At 41.8% G+C, this 17934-nt stretch overlaps 1 protein-coding gene across 4 annotated transcripts in view; it reads left to right on the forward strand.

Annotated features, from left to right (window-relative positions):
- Positions 1-17934, forward strand: part of BLNK (B cell linker) — a 545638-nt gene that overhangs the window by 175526 nt on the left and 352178 nt on the right. For all 4 annotated transcript variants that reach the window (XM_069239783.1, XM_069239781.1, XM_069239782.1 and 1 more), the window contains exon 3: positions 5880-5926. In XM_069239783.1, coding sequence (XP_069095884.1) covers positions 5880-5926 — 47 coding nt within the window. The remainder of the gene's footprint in view (positions 1-5879; positions 5927-17934) is intronic.

Here is a 17934-nt window from a genome sequence, read left to right on the forward strand (position 1 = left end):
TGTTTTGAATCCCACCCTCTTCCTTTCAAGTTAGGATGCAACGAAAGTTATCAATAAACACATACTTTCGTAAAGGACGTTGGGAGTTCATAAATGCGCCATTAATTAATATTCCTGTGTTTAGTTGCATTTTTAGGACTGTGAAAGGTGTTTTCTGTGACTGATTCTGTTTTTTCAATTTGCTTGGTAATGATCTTTCTCCTGACGTTTCTCTCATTGTAGAAGGCCCAGAGGCTGCTCTAAACAGTGAGATCAATTTCAAAGTTATGATGCAGCCAGGTATGGACTCTGAGTCATGAAGGCCCAGGACAGGCAAGACCAGACCGAAGCCGTGAAGAGGAAACTGCTTACCTATGTTATGTTAAAACATGTTTCTCTTTTTCTTGCAGCCTGTATCTGAAAATAGTCTGTGTATTCCTGCTTTGCCACAGTGCACATTAAATGAATGTTTACTAGTCCAAAGCAAGGGGACTGTGCAATACATATTATAAAAAACATTCTATCAGCAAAAAGGAATGATTTGATGTCCTTATAAGCATACCTTTCCAAGGATGTGTCATGTAATATCATATCAAGTAGTGAAGCGAGAACATGTACTTAATGGTGCAAAAGTGACAGAAGTTGCACTAGCCTACACAATTGGGACAGGTAGTGAGCATACTATTTTCAGGCTTCTTTTGTGAGTTGAGGAAAATTACATTCTGTAATCAAAATTAGGTCTTTATTAGGCCTGTGCAGAATTTCAATTACGCTGGAGTAAATGGAGTTATTTTGGTATGTCCATGTTACTCATTGACACAGAGTTACCAGCAATCACACAATTAATCCTCCTCACATAATAAAATGCAATCTGGGGGAAAGAGTCTAACACAGGAACACATTTAGCTGCATTTAATGCTGTTTCTTAGCACACAATGCATACTTGCATCCATCTTTGATGTGAGGGAGCATTTTGCGCTAAGAAGATAGTGCTAACTATCATTTGGAGGAAAATCGTACCCCAAGAGCACATTTAGCACTCTCTCTCACTTTTCATGTTCTGTTGCATTTAGCACTATTTCTTAGCCCAAAATACATCTTTGCATCCATTTTGGACATGGTAAAGCATTTCTCAGTTATTCTTGTAACTAAGTCAACGAGTCTTTCCACCCAGAATAAGATATAGAAAAACTAGGCATAAAACTCAAACGATACAATTTAAAGTGACAGTATGACCCATTTGGCCATACAAGGAAAACTCCAATTGGGAATATAGTTAAGGATTTATTACAGACTCATGTTCAAGTTTGCATAAATGATTCTCAAAACAAGACTACAAAGATACAGAATCAACGTAGGTTGACCAAGTGAACTAAGCATTCGACAATAACAATACAAAACCTCAACAAAATTATTTGATGGGTTAAAAACAACCACTGTTAAGTTAATTGAAGCATGAAGGCAATTTAAGAGTCATCTATGTTTACCTAGCCTTGGTAAGGGAAATCATTACAGATTAACAAGTCACAAGTTAACATGTAATGGGCTAAAAGAAGGCAAAAAATAAAATGAAAAATAGAGGACTAAAAGAATTTGGAAAACTGACATCCGGTGGAACATGTGGATAACCAAAGTTGGCAGAAAGTTGGTAAAAGGGAAGGCATCCGCATTTCAGAAGTTTGATCAAGAGTCTTCTCCTTTTGGTCAGGAGAAACACATTTCAAGTCTCAGCAAAGCATTGAAAAGAAGGGTGGAGGTAGAGAGGTCTGTACCTCTGAGCATCCAAGGGGATCTGCTACTAAATGGAAGGGCAAGAAAAATGCTGCTAATCCAACTGTGGAATAGTATGTTAAAGTCCAAAGTGACTGGTGATTCGTCCATCAGCTGAATGACATCAATCAGATGATTTGAATGTCCAAAGGCCATTGCATGACATGGAACTGCAACACAGGACAAAAACTGAATCCACAGAGGTTCACCTGCTAGGGTGATAGAGGCCTTTCACGTCATATCAAACCACTTTTTAATATATTTATCTAAACTAGCCAAAGCCATCAACCTTATCAATTAATTTGGCCTGAAGATTCACGATCCTCTCTGAGGAGTTACACCTTTATGGTGCTGCCATATGGCAACATATACTAGAGGTGTAAATGCTCCTGTCTACCAATTTTTTTGTCCACTTACCCTAATCCCTGAAAATGTACCACCTTCTCTCAGGACTGGTAAATTGTGACGGTGGTGGTAGAGGCGACAGTTTAAATTTTTGGTGGTGTTAGTAGTAAAGCTGATGGTGGTGGTTATGGCTTGCAATGCGAGTCCTGACAAACACATTTAAAACGCCTATTGCAACAAAACAGTACTAAAAGTTTTTCTGTATCAAAAGCATACAAGAGCTATAGAATTTGTGATGGGTGTGTTATTTCTAACACAAAATATTCTGTCATGCATTGCAACACAAGCAATCCATAGGAGGTCTAATAAGATACCAAACAGTCACTAGCGTGATGTGTCTGAGCAACATTTCCTTCTGAGTAACATTTCTACAAGTAAAGCCAAAGCCCTCTCTTTTATATTTTAAATACTTTATATGTCTTGCAGACAGTTGCGCTATTAAGCAAGAAAGTGTCATTCTTCGCCATGTTTGTTAGAATAGTGAAAAAAACTAGATTCAGTGGCGGTGCTAGGGTAGATGATGATCAGCCTCCTCCTTAAGTTCAGAGTCACGTGACGGTGGTGGTGGAAATGGCAATGTTGATCTGTCGTTTCCCTTGCCTGCCCACTTCTTAAGGGAGGAGGAATGCTGGTGATGCTCAGGCATTGCCAAAAACGTAAATGATTACGTTTTATAGTAGCCTTATTCAATGAATGAATCCATTCATTCACCCATGCATTTCGCAAATCTTTGTGAAGCTATGCTCAGGGAGTTGCCTCCTACTTAGAAGATTTCAGGGCGAGTGGATAACCCAATGTACACTAAACAAGCCTTGTCCAAATGTACGTGTTTGTATGTTATTGTGCTGCTGCATGGTCCCAGTTAGACGAGTTCCATGAACTGAGCCAGATGCAAAAACAAGGCCTCATAATCCATTCGGTGCGTTTCTTTGCACCAATTTTGCATCAAAGAAAAGACCTTTTGCAATACCCGATTTGCATTCACAAAGCCAAGATCATTTGCATACTATGCTTCCTCCTGCTAATAAGCCCTTGTTCACTTATGTCATGGAGTTCTGTTTTCTGCAGTAATGCATCACAGACAACGCCAAACAGGAATGAGCAACTCTTTTAAAACCACTTCATGACTGATAAATATATTGTGTCATTGTTCAAGGGCTTTGCCGGAGGATGAATGTAGTCTGATGGAATCCATGGATCCCTACATTAGCCACTGGTGGGCTCTTCGGAGTTATATCCAGCCAACTTTGCAATATGGCAGCCACAACGTCTTGACAAGGATAAGCGTTGCTATTTTTCATGCGGCATTTGCCCCGCTAGTGGAATAACAAAACTTGAAGTGCCCTCCCTGCAAAGAATGTGGAGCCTCCCCTGTCTACCAACCTACACCGCCCACCAGACCCAGTCGGTGTACTGTGATGAGGGGGCCCCCTGGAGTTCTAATATTACTCCATTGGGCCCTTCTACAAACATATAGATTTTCAGTGCCCTCCAACAAAAACTAGTCGATGGGCCCTTTTTACCACGCAATTTACCTATGTAAGACAGACTTTCATGAGCAAATGGCTCAATTTATGAATGGAAAGTACTCACAAAAGGTGACTATGCCCTCATTGATGTTTTAAGTCTTGTACAATATTGCCTCACAGTGGAATATTATTGAGTATGAGTGAATATCACTCAAGTGGTTGGGAGTGGGCACTCTAAGATAAAGGTCCTCATTACAACCCTGGCGGTCTAGGACCGCCAGGGTTGTTGTGGCGGATTTCACCACCAGCAGGCTGGCGGGGAAATCCCTAGTATTACGACCGCGGTCACACCGCCGGGAACGGCGGTTTACTGCCACTTCAGTCCTGGCGGTTTTAATCCCCCAGGGAATTACGAGTCCCCCTACCGCCAGCCTTTTCCTGGCGGTTTGAACCGCCAGGAAAAGGCTGTCGGTATGGGGAGTCGTGGGGCCCCTGGGGGCCCCTGCACTGCCCATGCCCCCTGACACGGCCCCGTGCAGCTTTTCACTGTCTGCTATGCAGACAGTGAAAAGCGCGACAGGTGCAACTGCACCCGTCGCACTGCCGCAACACCGCCGGCTGCATTAGGAGCTGGCTCCTATGTTGCGGCCGTGATCTCAAAATGACCGCAGCGGGAGTGTGGCTGCATTGGCGGCCGCCCGACGGTCAGATCTTGGCAGGCGGCTGAGTCGTAATGAGGGCTAAAGTTTCCCTGGAAAGAGTGTGAACCTCAACAAATTTGAGAGTTTTTGTGTTTTCTCAAAGTCCTCTGTAGATGCTGAAAATCAGGGAAGATCTACCCCTGCCCAAGGTAGGCTGTAAAGGGAAAGAGACATTATGGGGACATGGTTTCTCCATAGGGAAAAATACTTTATGTGTGAGAAATACATAGCAAACAAACGGTGCCTTTTCACAAAGGTGACTGCATTTCACCATGCATGATTGTGCAACATGTGCAATTACACCTGTGATAATGTCTCCACATTATAGCAAACAACAGTTGACAAAGATCTTCCAGAAGTACACCTGGAACTGGGGTATTATTGCAACGTTTTAGGCTAAGTTATGCAAAGTTTTGGGAATTCTTGGATGGCGTACATTTTTAACTATCAGACAACGTAGATTTGTGGATGCAGACTTACAACTTTCTGAATAGGGATCACTACGTTTTCCCACCAACTGAGCAAATTGATTCCTTGTTACAAATGGTGAAGCATATCAGTGGCTCTTAAAAGCAAATGTGACCTCATCAATTTGTAGATACTGATGCGCTCTCAACATACTAGGGGACCTAATTCTGAAATAAAAAAGAGAATCTGTGACAAGAGATTTAGAACCTGGAATGGTTATAAATCTGCTAACTTCAGGAATTCACATACTTTTCCAGTTTATCTGCACCAGTCATAGATATGCAGGTTTATACCTGGAAACATTTAATAATTCCATTTGTCAAGCAAGGAAATTCCCTTGTATTTTTCTTCAGGAGCAAGTTCAACTTCCCTTGCTGATTTTATTTTTTCTTCTTGGGGAAAATATTTTTCTCCTTCAAAAAACCCTTCAGCCAGCCCCCCAACACCAACTTTGAAGTAGGTTATTTTGCTTTCCCACACTATTAAGGAACTTGATCCTGTCCTTGGTTTGAGTAAATCTCTGAACACTTCCAAGGTGGGAAGTAGTTTCAAAATAGTTTGTGAATCAAATAATACAATATGCACATTTGAGGGAGTGCATAAACGTTCATGCATTTCCCATCACGGAACACCCATTCGCCAAGTTGCTTCCTCCTGCCAATACATAATTAGCACATACCCTCTATCTGAGGTACATTTAATCATGAATGAAGCTTTTTACAAGAGTAAGTATGTCTCATACACGCAAATAAAATGATTCCCATGGCTTGTGCTCATCTAGATAAAACTAGAGGTCAGAAATAGTCTCAGGGAAATTACAGTGTTTGGTTTCTAAACTGTGTGGTAAATTATTTAAATCTTTAGAAGTCGCTTCTGAGACAAAACGTTGTTATCTTTAGGTAAATGTGCCCAGTGAACTGATATGGATTTCGTATCAAATTATTTAAAAGGATGGAAACAAAACTATGAAATAGGACTTTTCTGACTATGGATTGTCTGTGACGTTTACTTTATATGGTGTGTTATAACTATACTGAAACCATATCCGTAATTTTAAAAGTAACTGTATATTACTTTTGATTTGCAGAATATGACGGAGGTTGAACTGAGCAAATTTAATATACTGCACCAGCCGTAAGTCTCCACCTGCTTTTCACATCATATTAGAAATGTGTTATTGTATTGGTGCATTGTTTATATTTAGCTTCTTGAAAGGGAGACGAACAAAAAGGCAATTTTTGTCAGCTCAAATACAGTTTTGGGGGGTAATATAGACTTCTCCGAAGCAATTGTAAAACCATCTCGTGATTATTAAAAGGAGATAAGGTCCAGAGCAATAAAGCTGTTTGAAAATTGAAGTTTAATGTAGACACTAAAAATGTAAAATTTATTGTGAAAGAAATAGAATGGTTTAACAGAGCATCTCTTCCACTTCACCATCTGGAAGCAACACACATCTCACCACAAAGAGCCATCAGGGGTCAGGTGAAAGCTGAACACTGGCAGGAAATACTTTTGGTTTTAGGGCGGAAATATAAAATAGTAAAGTAAAATACACCTTTACCACTAATTTGGATTTTAAGTTACTATTATAATGAGTCCGTGAACCATTTTTCCAGCTTCTCCAAAACTGAAGTCAAGCACTTCTAGTTGTTATAGTGTAACCCTGTGTTTTATGGTGAGAGACTCAACCACAGCATAGTGAAAAATGACTTTGGAGGTTTTCCACTGCCAGGACATGAAAAACATTATCTACAAATGTCCCACTTTTTAAATACTGTGCACTCCTCTATGAGTTTTCAAAGGTTGATGCCCAACACGGGAACTTGGATTCATGTTGGACCTCTTGTCTGTTAATTTTCATTCAAGTGTTCCTGTGCCTCCATTCAAGGAATTACGGTTTGATGGAGAACTGTATCTGGTGAAACAAAATCAAGGTTCTTCACTCAGTTAGTGCCTTTTGCAGAGCTGGACATTCTCTCCAACCAAGAAAGTATATGTATCTAATTAATTTCAATCCTATTTTCAAATCTCAGTATTTAGGGTCAAAATACACAAATGCTGCAAATTTGGTGTTTGTCATAGTACACAGTTTAGGAGAGACACAAATGCAGCATTGCTGTCACTTACCAATGAACAGCCCTCACAAGACTTCAAAAATGGAGAAAAGAATACCCTATTTCCAAAATGCATAACTGAATACATTTTTAAATGGACAGGGTGTTGGTTCCTGATGCAGTTAGTTAGCAATGCTTGACATATAAAACAGTAGGCCAGGCTCTTGAATAGGTTGTATATAATGGTAGAATGAACAGCCTATTAGCAGGGTGCTTTTGGCTGAGACCCTACATGTGGAGCACAAAAATCCAGAGTCTCAAAACGCTAAATATCTGGGAAAACATCCAAAATGGCACAGGGAATTTCTTTTACTTACTCTCTGTTCATATAATATATATATATATGATACACAATTCTATCAAAGTGATGGTACGGCTTTTCTAAACAAACCGATCTCTTCTCTCTCTATGATACATACTTTCAAGCACCCTGCACTGCTTACTTTCATCAGTAGACTGATTCTGCACTATGTTATCTATCCAGGCCTCAGAAATCAAATGCCACCACCTCTCTTCAAAATGATGTCACCAATACATCAGATTTTTCCAACTACTGCCTGACCACTATTTTTGGCTCGGATTTTACTGGAATTTCTAAAACTAAAATTTCGATCTTGAAAGAAAAGTGATAATCCTCCCCCTGCATTACTAATTATCATGGTTATGTTACGTTATATCTATTTGTACAACTCACTAATCACCCCTGAAAATATCCAGGTGCTCTGCTTGTGGGAAGGCTGTTCCTTCCCAGGGGGAGATTACTTGACGAGCTAGGTCTTCAGCATCTGACGACCACTTGAGCAGCAATGAGGAGGCTCTAATGTCCTGTGGAAGGTCATTCTAGCTTTTGGCGGGTATTTTGTTATTGTGTATTCGAGGTACCTGTGTTGGTGTCTCGAGGGGTGGTGGAAGTGTTTGCCGCTGTTAATTAGTTGGGCTTTGTACATGTGTGTGAGTAATTTGAATTGAGTGCACTTGTCCATGTGAACCCAGTGAAGTTCTTTGAGGTTTGGAGAGATGTGAGTGTGGCAAGGGAGGTTGGGGACGAGTCTTGTTGCAGTGTTTTGAACCATTTGGAGCCTTTTGAGGAGCTACTTGTTGATTTCCACATAGAGTGTGTTGCTGTAATCGAGTCTGTTAGTAATCAGGGCCTATGTTACTGTTTCCTTAGTGTTCTCTGGTAGCCACTTGAAGATTGTCTGTGGCATCATTATGATGTTGAAGCAGGTGAAGGTCACCAGGTTTACTTGTGCAGACATGTCAAGTTTGTCTTGTCATCGACGATGATTCCTTAGTTCCTGGCATGGGTGGTGGGGACTGGTGTGGGGTCAAGGTCTTCTGCCCATCAGATGGAGTTCCATGCAGAAGTCTTCATTCCATAGATTGCCACTTTGATTTTGTCTCTGTTATGCTTTAGGCAGTTACATCTCATCCAGATGGCCACCGCAAACAAGTAGGTGGTTAAATTGCTTTTTGTTGCAGGGAAGTTATCCTACAGGGAGAGTATCAATTAGGTGTCATCTGCATGAGAGAGGATGTTGATGACACGCAATCTGATTAGGTTGCCAGTGGGGTCATGTAAATGTTGAACAGGATTGGGCTGAAAGATGATTCTTGTGGGCCTCTGCAGATTACCGTTTTGGCTTCCCATTTGTTGGGTGGCAAATGGATTATTTGTATTTTTTCTGTAAGGAAGACGCATATCCATTGGAGTTTAGGTACTTGGATTCCCACTTCATGAAGTCTTCTAATGAGGATTGAGTGGTAGATTTTGCTGAAGGCTGGCAAAAGGTTGAGCAGGACGAGGACCGGTGTTTCTCCTCGGTCGAGGATCATCTTGATGTCGTTGGCTGCTGTGTTGAGGGCAGTTTCATGCTGAAGCCTTATTGGGTGCCATCCAGGAGTTGGTGCTTTTCGAGGTGGTGGGTAAGTGCTTGGTAATAATTTTCTCATAACTTTTGATGGCTGGGGAAGAAGGGAGACCAGGGGTAATTTGCTAGCTAAGTGGGGTCGGCTGAAGGTTTCTTCATGAGTGTGTTTACCACTGCATGTTTCCAGGACTCTGGGAACATTTCTGTGGTGATAGAGGAGCTCAGGATTCAAGTGAGAACTTTGCTGATTGGGGAGGCATCCATGTTAAAGATGAGGCAGGGGCGGGGGTCTGTTGTGTCCCCAGAATGGATGATTCTCATGATGTTGGTGATTGATGGTGACTGATTTCCGAGTGGGCAGGATGTTTCCAAGTTCTTTTATGGGTAAGCTGGTGGCGAGGCTGATGAAATCCGGCTGTGGCTTAAAATTGTTGTGAATGGTTATGAATTTGTTGTGCATGAATTCTGATATGTTGGTGCATATTAGAAATTGGGACTCTAGTTGACAGAGGTATGCACCCTGTCCAAGTAGGAACCACAGTCCTAGTCAGGGTAAGTCAATGACACGTCATAATTTAGCCTGTGCTTACCCTCTGGTAGCTTGGCAAAGAACAGTCAGGCTTAACTTAAGAGGCAATGTGGAAAGTATTTGTGCCACCCTTTATTACAGTAACACAGTAAAAGACACTACATAATGACTCCAGGTCAGTTTAGAAAAATAGAGAATAAACAAGACCAAAATGACAAAAATCCAATAAGTAGAAGTCGACATATGAATTTTTAAAGATTGAATGTGAAAACAGTGCTTAGAAGTCACTAGCGGTCAAAAGGTTACTTGAGGTCCTAAGGGACTGGTGCAAACTCAAAATCCAGGCCGACCACAATAGAGGGTAGGCCGGCTACAGAACCCATGCAGGGTTCTCTGAAACAGTACATTTGAAAAGCTTTGACATTGAGGGCTCGACGCGTCTGTATTTTCCACTCAGTCGGGTCACTGCATCGTCATTGGGCTCCATTGAAGTGAATGCAATGCACTGACATCGAGCCACGCAGAGCATCGTTGTTAAGCCGTGCAGTCTGTGAATACGGCTTTCATGGGCAATCACTGTGTTGGCATTGAGGGAGCAATGTATCTGAATTGCTCCCACACTCGAGACAATGCATCAGTTTTTGCAGAAATCAGCTGCAGAACCCACTTCTGAGGCCGCGGACTGGAGAGGGGCACCTCAGGCAAGGGTTAGACTCACAGATGACATAGTTCAGCAGCACCAGGAGAGTTTCAGGCAGTCTTTGATATCCGTGAAACTGTCAGAGAATAGAGGGCAAGCCAACAAGCTCTTGGAGAATCTTGAGTTCAAGGATGTAGAGATCAAGTCAAGTCTTTCTCTCTGCAGGCAAGAAGCAGCAGGCCAACACACTAAATCAAGTAGAAAAGTGGCAGTCTCTCCTACAGCACAGCACCCAGCAAGCAATAGGCCAACACAGCAATACAGTTGCAGAGTGCGAGCCCCTCCTGGGAGCACAGAAGTCCTTCTTCCTGACAGAGTGTCCTTGGTTCCAGTAGAGTTCTGAATTGGTGGAGTTTGGGGTCCAGTACTAATACCTAAGTGTGCCTTTGAAGTGGGGGAGCTTCAAAGAGGCCTTTGAAGATCACAAGGTCCCTGCCCCTCCTTCTCTGGCTCCAGACACTCTACAGGGGGTTATGCAGGACTTTGTGTGGGCAGAGTCGAAGCCAAGCTCCACCTCAACAAGCCAGTAAATGGCCCATTAAGGCCCATTAAGTCACACCTAAGCTCTCATTGTGTGACTGTCTAGAGGGAATGCACAAAGCCCAGCTGTCACCAACCCCAGACATGTATTCAGAGACAGGCAGAGGCACAGAATGATAAGAAAATGCCAACTTTCTAAAAGCTGCATTTTCAGACTTACAGTTTAAAATCCAATTTACCATAAAATGTGAGTCCAACAACACCAAACTCCGTAATTCTATATTTTCCCAATAGAAAGTTACAATTCAAGGATGCTTCATGTCAACCCCAATGTTAACCTATGGGAGAGACAGACCTTGCAGTAGTGAAAAAAGAATTTAACAGTAGTTCACTTCCTAAACATGTTGCATGTCCAGCTTTTTAAATACATTGCACTAGTCCTACCTTAGGGGGGACTTATATGTAATAAAAATGAAGGTTTGATCCTGGCAAGTGATGGCAGTTTAAATAGCCCCCACAGGCTCTTCAGTGGCAGGCCTGAGAGATGTTTTAAAGGCTACTGTAGTGGGTGGCACAATCAGTGCTGTAGGCCCAACAGTAGCATTTCATTTACAGATCCATGGCACATATAGTGCACTTTATTAGGGACTTACAAGTAAATGAAATATGCCAATGGTGGTTAAACCACTGTTACCACATTTTAAAGAACGATCACAAGCACTTTAGCACTGGTTAGCAGTGGTAGAGTGCACAGAGTCCTAGAACCAACAACAGCAATGTCAGAAAATAAGGTGGAGGAAGGCAAAAGCTTTGTGGGTCACTTTGTAGAAAGGGACATTTCCAACAGTTAATAACTCTTGCAAGGGTGTAATGTTGTTTGGGGTAGCTGCTGGTGAGACAAAGTCCTTTACAATTTCACAGATCTCTTTGCAGCTGTTGGTGCTGTTTTCTATGTGCTCTGCTATGGCCTTCTATTTGTTTTTTTCTGCTCTCTGCAGGCGATACCGTCTCAGTGCTGAATTGGAGTTGTCTTTGTTTGCTACTTTGTGAGTAGTTCTCCTCCTTTCCAGTTATTTGCAATGTTGTATATTTTCTTAGAGATCATTAATGTACCAACTCGCTTGCTTCCTAGTTCTCTTTTGGTTGTTGTTTTCACAAGCTGCCAGGGAGTCCGCGCAGACTGTGATCCATTTGTCAAGTTGTGTGATATCACAGTTTACATTGCTGGTAGGATTGTGCTATTTTAAGCGCAAGGCATGAGAAGATTTTTATTCCATGAGTCTGCTCTAACTATGACAGGCTGGCTGATGCTGGCAGGTTTCCTTAGATGAGGAGTGCTGATTTGGAAGTAGACAATGGAGTGGTTGGTCCAGGAGAGAGTAGAGTGGTTGCAGTGATCTTGATATCAACGGGGCACGGACAGGATCAAGGGTGTGGGTGTCCGGTAGAGAGTGTTGATCCAGTGACATGTTGAGTGACTCTGAGATTCGCCATGCTCTCAAGGAGGGTGGCAGAGCTTTGGTCATTCAAGTTCTCAAGGGGAAAGTTGAGGTCTCCAAGCAAGATGTAGGATTTTTCAGCAATGGTGTGAGGAGCAATGAAGTCTGTGATGTTGTTGGTGAAGCTAGCTCTGGGTCCAGGCGGGCGGTAGACAAGGGTTATATTCAGGATGAAGTTAGAAAGATTCACAGTTTTAAGTGAAAGTACTCCATGTGTGGAGTTGCATCCTTGGTGGGGGTGCAGCTTGTGGTTTCTTTGAAAATTATTGTGCTTCCTCCTCCAGGTTTGTGTTTGTGATCCTGTCATTGATCTTGAATTCTTCTGGGATGGCTGTAGCGATGTTGGGTGCCAATTCAGTGGTAAGTCATGTTTCCATGAGGAAGAGGATGTCCAAGGCATTGTTGACCAGGATATACTAGATTTCCATGGTGTTTGATGACTGAGAGGGTGTTGAAGAGCATGTTTTAGAAACTGAGTTTCTGGTTGACAGACGTATGCACCCTGATCAAGTAGAATCCTAGTCAGGGTAAGGCTCAAGCAAACCCCATATTAACCTGTGTTTACCCTCTGGTAGCTTGGCACACGGCAGTCAGGCTTAACTTAGAGACCAGTGAAATAGATAATAAGTCCAAGAAAACAGTTAAAGCTCTATTTCTGGAACATGGTAATGCCACCAGATACTCTAATGTGTTAATAATTGAATCAATCCTTCGTTGCTTGGCCATAACCACCACAGATAGGATTGAGCCCTACCTACTGTGAATAGCCAACCATGAAGAGAGCTTTTACTTAGTCCGATTCAGATTGGGCACTGTGCACTTTTTGATGTCTTTCCCACAGTGTTGTACTTGGTTTTCTTTTCTGTCATGTTGTTCCCGTAATAATTTCTCCCCTCAATCCCTTATTCTTTTTTCTTTTTTTTTTTGTTCTTTTTACTCAGTACCGAGGAAACAATTTTTATGCCCTCTATTATGTGACCACTGTCCAACAATGAGTTTAGCAGGCCTTTGTGTTCTACATCTTTTAGATATGCAGCCTACTTGTTTTGCTCTAACAAATTATATTAGTGAGGCGCTAGTAATCAGGAAAACATTAGTTATTCAAGCCTAGTCTGTTCAGTGGTATCCTGCTTAGGCTAATCCTTGTGCTGCTAAAGCTTCTGCTAAATGTGTGAAGCCCTGTACTAAATCAATACCCTATCCAATTTAAATATTGAAATGTTTTTAACTTGTATCCTGGTTTTATTAATGTGCTTCTAACTCCAAGCTGTTGTTTTATGTGCCAATCTTTTTATATCCCGATTTTCCAAATAAAGTTTTTGATGATGATGAGGCAATGTGTAAAGTATCTATGCAAAACTTCAAACAGTAAAACAGTGGCAACACCACACAAAAAGATATCACACCAAGTAATAAAAATAGATCAACATTTAATAAACAAAACAAGTAAAAAACAAAAATCTAATAAGTAGAACTTTAGTTATGCTTTTTTGAAGAATAAACTATCAAATAAAGTAGTGCTTGAAAGCAAGAAGTGCCAATCGGGGACATCCAAAGTCAAAAGTTCAGGCCAATTGCAATGGAGCGCGGGCCGGGTAGAGGGGCCAGGCAGGTTCAGTGGACAAAAGGACCTTAATCCTAGTTGTGGAGCATTGCGTTGGTCTGATTCACAGATGTGTCACACAGCTGAGAGGATACGTCATTTCTGATATGCACTGAGGCTGCATTGCGGCGTCTGTGCATCGTCATCCAGGAGCCCTTCAAATGGGCTTACAATGGGAAGGCCGGTGTTGGAGATCCGTTGCACAGCTGAGGCCATGAGTCAGGTCTGACAAGCCCTGAGGGTGCGATGTGAAGCTGTAGCTTTGTCGCCGAGGATGCTTTTACTGAGGGATGTGAGATACTGGCATTGAGGAAGTGTTACGCAGTGGCGGTTCTGAAGGCGATGCGCCAGTCCCAAGATGCGGAGATGCAAGTGTGTTACGTCGGTTTTGACTGTCACAAGAGTGGCGCAACAGAGGTGATGTGTTGGTTCCACTCTTGCAGCAGAGGATTCATTGGTTCAGCTGAAGCAACCATTAGGCTCACTTCCAAGGCCTGGGGTGGCACCACTTAGCAGGGCAGACTCAAAGCAAGCAAAGTCCAGGAGCAGCAAGGCAGGAGTCCAGCAAAGCAGCAGTCCAGCAGAGTAGTAGTCCCTGTAGCAGCACAGTGGTCCTTCTTCCTTTCCGAGTATTCACAGGTCCAGAAGTGTACTGGGGGGGTGGGCAGACCTTAGCATGGGAATGACAGGTAGGGAGTGGAGGAATGAGGAAGCGGTCGCAGAGGTGAATGGTAGGAAAAAGAAGCACAGGAAAGGGCAACAAAGAGATGGAATGGCAGAAAATTAGGCAAAAGGGGGAAAGGGAAAGTATGGTCAAAAAGAGCAAAGAGTGAGCGGAAACAAGTGGAACAGAGTAAAAGAGTGAGTAGGAAATGAGGAGAACAGAGGCAGACCAAGGCAAAAGAGTGACTGGAAAACAAGAAGAACAGAGATAAGCAGAGGAAAAAGGGTGAGTGTAGGACGAGCAGAGGCAGAAGAGTGGGTGGAAAACGAGCAGAACAGAAGCAAAAGAGCAAAGTGTGAGATGCACAAGCAAGAAACAGACAGAATAGCAAAACGTGAGATGGAAGAATATCAGAGAAAGAAAAAGTGGAAGAGAGAGAAAGGAGCACATTGCTACAGGAGTGGCAGAGGACGGTGCCTTGAGGAGCAGGCAAGGCAGGCTTTTTCGGCAGTGTGACCGGTGCGGGTGCACTGGGCACTGACCTGGGAAGGAAGGCACTGACCTCCGAGGGGAGTACTGTGCTTAGTAATAACCTATGATTTAAAAACACCTGCTTCAGAGTTACTTGTGCGTCCAGCTTTCAGGAGCAATAAAAATGCAAAGATAACTCTTGTGATTAATGTTTCTGCTAGAGAGAGAGATTGAAATGTTGTCTAGTGGCAGTTTTGGTTCACCATAAAGTAGGGGAGAATGTTAATATGCCTGCTGCAAAGAAGGCATACCGTATTTAATGTGGATAGGTGAGTAGATTGCTGCTTTTGTCACAGAGATCTTTTTCTTACTGCTATCAATAAGATACAACCCTAATGTTGAACAGGGACTGTTACAAACTGTCATCAAAGAGTTGCATGCGAACTGCATAGCGTAGGTTAAGTTATGTTTTTCCCCGCATCAACCCCATCATTCATTATTTATTCCTAATGTTGCTAAAAATGGGTTCGTTTGGGTAGATATACTTTCTTATTAGTAATGCCAATTCCAGTGCTTTAAAGCATATGAAATATATGTGAGAGGGGGCTATGGAGGGATAAACTGCACTTTAGTCCAGTGCTAGTGAGTCAATCCAAGGTCATGGTGGGGGGGGGCGCCAAAAATGATTGTCGCACTGGATGCCACTAGTGCTAAAGCTGATCCTGGCCACAAGAACCATGTCGATGAGGGCCTTGAACGGTCAGAGGACTGGTCCAGGTAAGTCTAGTTACAGTCAATTACACCCCATGCGGAAAAAATCAAGCTGTGACCTTTAGCTCTACTTGGTAATGTTTGACATCTTCCATGGCTATTCTATCAGCTGACTCTGTGGTAGGGTCTGCATAATACAAGCATATAATTCAAAAAGTGCTGATGCCAGAATTTATTTAACGTGGCACTCATAGCCTAGAAAAGTTTTCTGGAAATTAAAAAATGCTGTATTTTAAAATGTTGATATATGCTTTTTCTGCTACCTTTTCCCACATTTTCAATGTGTTCAATAAGATATGTATATTATTTAATAATGCTGAAAGGCAGAGTTACATACCTATGCTAGGTAGCATTGCAAACAACAAGAAGGTACTGGTCACTTAAGAAGTGACAGAGAAAAACAAGTTAGTCCTTAAAAGTATCGGTTGATGTGGTTTCTATTAGCAAACATGTTTCAGGTAAATAGTATAAGATTAACACAAGTGTTGAAACAGGGAACCAGTTTTATGTACCTTATTTTAAAGGGACCAGTGGCAACATTTTAAGATTATGCTCTACACTTTTAATGGTCTCCGGAAAGCCAAGAGAAAGGACAGTATTATACCCCAGGTGAATTTGATCTATACTGGCTTCCCCAAAATGTCATTTGCAAGGCTACAATACCACAATCCACGAACGTGCCTTAATCTGTGCAAAAGAGACCACTTCACAGCTGTTCTGAATTCTCTCCAGTGGCTACCCTTTGAAACTAGGATTAAGTTTGTTATTTTGCATCACCGACAAAGACTTCTGGGAAAAAGACATCTGCAGAAGTTAACCCTATGCTACATTCAAGCAAAAACCACTGGTCCTTGGATGCTAATGCTCCAACAATGTTAATTCAAGCTGATGAAACATGGAGGCAGATCCTTGGCAGTACAAGGTCCAAGATTCCTAAAAGTCCTTAAACCTTCCTGGAAATCCGAGTTCAATCACATGTGTTTCAGGAAACTCTTAAAAACGGAACTATTTAGAGTTGCTTACTAATACATGTCCCAAGCCATCACGGGGTGATATTCATAGAGCATCAACTATGGGAATCCATCCAACATGATTGGTCACTTTACCCTATCGAATCACTTTTTTACATCCTTCTGTACAGTCTTCTTTTTCCCTTCTTATTATGCTTGAGCGAAATTTTCATTATGGCCCTGTAATAACTGTCATATCACTTTATTCTTTTTGCATGAAAATCCTGAAATTACGTCAATAAACCATATTGCTTAATTTCCTATCCTTTAACGGAAAAAAAAAATTCTAATGGGTGAGCACCTGAACAATGTAAATTAACAGAATGGGACCAACTGCTGTTTGCATCGAGCGCAATTTAGTGCTATTTTTGAGTGGAAAATGGATGCGCGGATATATTTCATGCTGAAATATAGACGGAAATGCCAAGTTTGCCGTTCATCTAATTTTGAATAATTTTTCTGAAATTTGGTGTGTGCAGAAAAGGAATTTACTCACATTTTGCCACCACTGCCTCTAATGCTCTGATGTAAACAAATGCAGCGCAACAATTCCCAAATAAATAAAGTGTACGTTTAATTTTAATACAATATATAGATAAAAAAAACACCATGACACACAGCTGCTCCAAAAATGCACAATACATCAATTCCAGAATAAAATGTATAAACAAATAATACGAGACTGCATCTGCCGTTAATTACATGCATAAATGCAAGAAAAAATGGTCTGGGGTCCTAAAAATACAGAAACTGAAAAGCTAGTACTTACTGCTAGCGCCTACGTGATTGATGCATTTTTTTAATGTCATGATACAAAGGAGAATCTTGCCAACTTTCAATCTAATGTTGGGTTATAGTTTCCCCACAGGCCTACCATCAGGGCTACATTTATGAGTAGGGCACCCTACTTCAGAAGTAAGCATTTTATGTACTTTTTATTTAGCTCTAAGAGTGAAGAGCAGATGCACACAAAATGTGTGAAGCCAGTCCTGTCTAGACCACAGAATTCAAAAGTTACAGCTTTTTTGATGAAAGACCAACCACTTCCCTTTCTAAGGCTAATGCACACAGTGAAGCATGAAAATTTGCATTACAAAGAAGTAGGCAAAACCTCAGTAAAATTAGGTGTTGAAATGCTAGAATCTTCCCAAGTTGACTGACGATCCGTAACCTGGCTAAATATTAAGTTGCTTCACCTTTAAGAACTGTAATTAATTAATTTCAGAGAAAGTAACTAATTGAGTAGGTGATTGTAGGCATAATGATTCAACAGATTTCAGGACCAAAGAGAGCCTATCAAGTTCCAGTCTAATTATGGATTCCAGTGTTCATCTTATGGGGAGTGCCTCAAGGCTCATCACTCAGCCCAACTCTCTTCAACATCTACAAGTTCCCCCTTGCCAACACCGTCAGATCCCACAGACTCA

Source organism: Pleurodeles waltl, chromosome 6 (assembly GCF_031143425.1).
Source record: "Pleurodeles waltl isolate 20211129_DDA chromosome 6, aPleWal1.hap1.20221129, whole genome shotgun sequence".
NCBI classification, from domain to species: domain Eukaryota; kingdom Metazoa; phylum Chordata; class Amphibia; order Caudata; family Salamandridae; genus Pleurodeles; species Pleurodeles waltl.